At 65.2% G+C, this 5,000-nt stretch overlaps 3 protein-coding genes across 3 annotated transcripts; 1 reads left to right on the top strand and 2 right to left on the bottom strand.

Annotated features, from left to right (window-relative positions):
• Positions 1-2,006: 2,006 nt before the first annotated feature.
• ENH_00063200 (microtubule-associated protein, putative) lies at positions 2,007-3,128 on the bottom strand (the record flags this gene model as incomplete). Its single annotated transcript, XM_013582124.1, has 1 exon — positions 2,007-3,128. One exon carries the CDS (start codon positions 3,126-3,128, stop codon positions 2,007-2,009), a length of 1,122 nt encoding a protein of 373 aa, XP_013437578.1.
• A 304-nt stretch (positions 3,129-3,432) lies between these two features.
• ENH_00063190 (hypothetical protein) lies at positions 3,433-4,191 on the top strand (the record flags this gene model as incomplete). Its single annotated transcript, XM_013582123.1, has 1 exon — positions 3,433-4,191. The coding sequence occupies one exon, from the start codon at positions 3,433-3,435 to the stop codon at positions 4,189-4,191; it is 759 nt and encodes a 252-aa protein (XP_013437577.1).
• Positions 4,192-4,554: 363 nt separating this feature from the next.
• Positions 4,555-4,959, bottom strand: ENH_00063180 (hypothetical protein; the record flags this gene model as incomplete). The annotated part of the gene is made up of 1 exon (XM_013582122.1): positions 4,555-4,959. One exon carries the CDS (start codon positions 4,957-4,959, stop codon positions 4,555-4,557), a length of 405 nt encoding a protein of 134 aa, XP_013437576.1.
• Between the last annotated feature and the right edge of the window lie 41 nt (positions 4,960-5,000).

The following is a 5,000-nucleotide window of genomic DNA, read 5'->3' as shown; positions in this document are numbered from 1 at the left end:
TTTGAGGGTTTGCGCGGAGCCTTACTCGCTGCAGGACCTCCGCAGCCTCTTCCGCCACGTCTCCAACTGGAGCCTCAACAGGCTCAGGCCCCCCCGCAGCAGCAGCAGCAGCAGCAGCAGCAGCAGCAGCAGCAGCAGCAGCAGCAGCGCGGCGGAAGTCCCCGCGGGCGGCGCAGCAGCAGCAGCAGCAGCAGCAGCAGGTGGAGCAGCAGCAGGGGGCTCCGGCGGGCCTTCCGCGGACGCGCCGGCTCCTGCTGCCGCTGCTGCTGCTGCTGCTGCTGCTGCTGCTGCAGCAGAGGGGGAGACGACGCTGCCGCTGGAGTGCCTGCAGCTGCTGCTGCAGCAAACCAGCGGGGAAGCAGACTACTGGGGCCGCGTGCTGCTGCCGCAGCTGCGGCAGCTGGCGCTGCAGGCCGTTCGTGCTGCGCGGCCTTTCGTGCTGCAGCGCAGCAGCAGCTTCGAACTCTTCGGACTTGATGTGCTGCTGGACCAGCAGCTAAACCCTTGGCTGCTGGAAGTCAACATGAGTCCTGCATGCAGCAGCAGACTGCCCTGGATGCATGCGCTCCTCACCCGCATGGTGGACCAGCTCCTCGACATTGTCCTCAAACACCCGCAGCAGCAGCAGCAGCAGCAGCAGCAGCAGCAGCAGCAGCAGCAGCAGCAGCAGCAGCAGCAGCAGCGGGAGAGGGGCCCGGGCACGCACGCCCACAAAGCTGCGAGCCAACGCGACGCCTCAGCCGCCCTGGGGGCTTCCCCGGAAGCCCCGGGGGCCCCCCCGGGGGGCCCCTCAGGGGGGCCCCCAGGGGGGCCCCCTGGGGGCCCCCCCGGGGGGCCCCCCGGGGGCCCCCCGGGGGGCCCCCCTGGGGATGTTGGGTTTTGCCTGGGGAATTGGGAGTTGATATTTGATGGCAGTTTGAGTGAGGCTGAGGCTTTGAGGGTACTGCCGCCTCTGTTCGCGGGGCCCCCAAAAGGGGGCCCTGGGGGCCCCCTGGGGGCCCCCGGGGGGCCCCCCGGGGGGCCCCCCGGGGGGGCCCCCGGGGGGCCCCCCGAAGACCCCAGCAGCAGCCTCATTCGGGAACTTTATGCTGAGGGGGGCCCCCCTGGTGCTGCACCTGCAGAGGCCCCCCGGAGGGCGCAGCAGGAGCTGTGTGTGCAGGGCAGGCGAATAGTGCCTGCTGCAGCAGCAGCAGCAGCAGCAGCTGCTGCTGCTGCTGCTGCTGCTGCTGCTGCTAAGGCAGCAGGGAAGCAGCAACGCAGGCCGTGGGCTCCAACTCTGGAGACCCCCCGGCTGGCCTTCTGAAAGGAACTTCTGCTATTTCGGACTCTTTTATTTATTTTATTATTTATTGTTTATTTATTATTTATTTATTATTTATTTATTATTTATTATTTATTATTTATTATTTATTATTTATTATTTTTGTTTTTTATTTTAGTTGTTTTGTTTGAGACCAGTTAGCTGCAGGCCCACAAGCAAAGGCTCTTCAGAAAGTCTAGGGCCCGCGTCCCCAGTCAAGAGCTCCTAGGGTTTAGGGTTTAGGGTTTAGGGTTTAGGGCCAAAAGTCTAGGGTTTAGGGTTTGCCCCTGGCCAAACGCTGTTCTCCCGGGGGCCCCCAGGGGGCCCCCTGGGGGCCCCCTGGGGACCTACGGGGCCCCCCGAGGGCTTTCTGGGGGACCCCAGCGAGCCTTCGGTGCCCCCTGGGGCCCTCAAAGACCCGAGGGGCCCCTGGGGCCCCCTGGGGCCCCCTGGAAGTCCCCAAGGGGCCCCCTGGGGCCCCCCTGGGGCCCCCCAAAGCCCCAAGGGGCCCAGCAAGACTCCCGGGGCCCCCTGGGGCCCCCCAGGGGCCTCGGTGGGGCCCCTGGGGCCCCCGGAGCGCCCAGGAGCTGCATTATAAAGTTCGCATGCACGCATTCATGCACGCATGCATGCACGCATGCATGCACGCATGCATGCATGCATGCATGCATGCATGCATGCATGCATGCATGCATGCATGCAGGAGTCAGTGGAGAGCTGCTGCAGCGGGGGGGCCCCCCAGCAAATGGTGGATTCGAATTCTGCCGTCGCTGCCAGCAGCAGCAACTGCGGTGTCTGTACACCAGGAGCAGCAAAGCAGGCGGACGGGGAGGCCCCCTTGCTGCGCCTTGAAAGCAGCAGCAGCAGCAGCAGCAGACCGCAGGTCGTGCAGCAGCACGCAGCCGTCCTGTCCTGCGGACGCGAGCAGCGGCTGCCCGCTGCTGCTGCTGCTGCTGCTGCTGCTGCTGCTGCTGCTGCTGCTGCTGCTGGGGGTCCAGGCCACTGCAGCGGGAAGCCGCGCGTGCCGCGTCTTGAAGGCCAGCCGCTGGCTGAAGGCCGCGGGATCACTGGGATCGTCTCCAGACCCCACACCTGCTGCTGCTGCTGCTGCTGCTGCTGCTGCTGTCTCCAGCGCCAGCCCTTCAGGTGTACGGACATCGTACAGCCGCACTCGCCCGTCAGCATGAGCAGCAGCAAGCAGCTTTTGGTCAGCAGCACTTAGCGCGAGGGCCAGCGGGGTTGACCTGCAGCGCCACTTCCCTGCTGCTGCTGCTGCTGCTGCTGCTGCTGCTGCTGCTGCTGGCTGCGCCCGCTGCGGGTCCCACAGCTGCAGCAGGCCGTCTTCAGAAGCGGAGCAGCAAAACGAATCACCAAAAACGACGTCAGTCACTGGAGAAGCGCATGCAAAGAGAGACACGGGAGACAGCCGCTGCAGCGGCCCCGCAGCAGCAGCAGCAGCAGCAGCAGCAGCAGCAGCAGCACCGGGAGCAGCCGCAGCAGCAGAAGCGCGCCGCTTCTGGCGCCTCCCGCCGTCCTCCCGAGCTGCTTCCCCTGCTGCTGCCTCCCCTGCCGCGTCCCCTGCTCCCGCTCCCGCTGCTGCTGCTGCTGCTGCTGCTGCTGCTGCTTCTGCTGCTGCTGCTGCTGCTGCTGTTTCCCACAAAGTTATGCGGCCGTCGCCGCCGCCCACAGCCGTCAGCTGCGCTGCACCCCACGTGGCCACAGCGCTGGCGGGGCCCCCGTGGGCCCCAGCAGCAACTATGCTGTGGGTCCAGCTGCTGCTGCTGCTGCTGCTGCTGCTGCTGCTGCTGCTGCTGCTGCTGTCGGCCATGGAGACGAGGAGAAGGCCCCCCCCCTGAGTGGCCGCCAGGCACAGCTGCGAGCTGCTGCTGGGGGGCCCCAAGTCAACAGCAGCAACAGCAGCAAGGGGCCCCTGCCCCAAAGGCACTGCATGCAGCAAAGAGGGGGCCCCCGCCTCAGCAGCAGCAGCAGCAGCAGCAGCAGAATGCAGCCGCAGCACCCCGTCGTAGCACGCAGACACAATTGGCCCTGAAACCCGCAGCAGCAAACGCAGCAGCAGCAGCAGCAATGGCAGAGGCAGCAGCAGGAAGCAGCAGCAACAGCAGCAAAGGCACATGCAAGACACAGGCAACCTCCGACTTGCTGAAGAACCAGCAGCAGCAACAACAGCAGCCGCAGCAACAGCAGCAACAACAGCAGCAGCAACAACAGCAGCAGCAACAGAACCACAGCAGCAGCACCGCCAGCAACAGCACCAAAAACAACAGCAGCAGCGCCACCACCACCACCAGCATCAAAAACAAATTCACAGCAGCAGCAGCAGCAGCAGCAGCAGCAGCAGCAGCAGCAGCAGCAGCAGCAGCAGCAGCAGCAGCAGAAGCAGCAGCAGCAGCAGCAGCAGCAGCAGCAGCAGCAGCAGCAGCAGCAGCAGCAGCAGCAGCAGCAGCATCACCGTGAGTCTTGGCCACAGCAATTCCAGAAATCCAGTCCGGCACGGGCGGCAGCTGCTGCTGCGGCCCTCGCCTTCGGGCAATCTCGTAGTGCAGGCGAACTGGGACTTCAGCAGTGAGGCCCAGCTGCTGCATGTGCCTGCAGCAGCAGCAGCAGCAGCAGCAGCAGCAGCAGCAGCAGCAGCAGGATGTGCACGGGCCAGCGTGGGGCACGCTGGGCTGGCGAAACAGCCGCATGCAGTGGCCCGCTGCAGCGCCTGCCAGCTACGCCAACAGCAGCAGCAGCAGCAGCAGCAGCAGCAGACTACCCCTAAGCCAGCTAAGAAAGCAGCAGCAGCAGCAGCAGCAGCAGCAGCAGCAGCAGCAGCAGCAGCAGCAGACTCCCTGAGGGACTTGACGAGAAGAGTCTTGCAGTCCACGTAAAAGTCCAGGGGCTGCGCCGAGGGCCACAACTCCGGCTGCTTTGCTGCCAGCAGTTTGTTCACCAGCTGTACGTACACCCCACGCCCCACACCCCACACCCCACATCCGCCGGGTGTACGTACACCCCACACCCCACAGCCCAACAGCCAAAGCAGCAAATTAAACACTGCAGCAAATCCAATTAATTAATCAGCAGCAGCAAAACGCAAGCTTCCACAAACGGGGGCCCTACACGCAGCAGCAACGCAGCAGCAGGGGGGCCCCTCAGGGGGCCCCCAGGGGCCCCCAGGGGCCCCCAAAGGCCCCCAGGAGCCCCTGGGGCACCCAGATCTCCTAGGGGCCCCCAAGGGCTCCTCGAGGCCCTCAAGGGCCCCCAGGGGCCCCAGATCTCCTAGGGGCCCCCAGGGGCCCCCAGGGGCCCCCAGGGGCCCCCAGGGGCCCCCAGGGGCCCCCAGGGGCCCCCCTTAGGTTGGGTGCAATGTTTACCTTGGACAACTCGCTGCGGTGTACAGACACCTCAATGCTGATGGGCTCCTGCGGCAGCTGGAGGGCTTCGGGCATATCTGTGGTGAAGTAGACGTAGGCGCGAGCCCCCAAGCCCACATTGCTGCTGCTGCTGCTGCTGCTGCTGCTGCTGCTGCTGCTGCTGCTGCTGCTGCTGCTGAGGGTGTCTTGCTGCTGCTGCAAGCGCTGCTGCTGCGGCTCGTCTTCGAGCCACGAGGGCCTCGCAGCAGCACGAAGGCCCCCTAGGGGCCCCGCAGCAGCCATTTCTTCTTTTTAGAATTTAAAAAGTGAAAAAGAAGCAATTA

The sequence above is a fragment of the Eimeria necatrix genome, genomic scaffold (genome assembly GCF_000499385.1).
Source record: "Eimeria necatrix Houghton genomic scaffold, Enh_scaff565, whole genome shotgun sequence".
In the NCBI taxonomy this organism is placed as follows: domain Eukaryota; phylum Apicomplexa; class Conoidasida; order Eucoccidiorida; family Eimeriidae; genus Eimeria; species Eimeria necatrix.
Note: the sequence above shows the minus strand (reverse complement) of the source record. Positions and strands in the feature narration are given on the sequence as shown.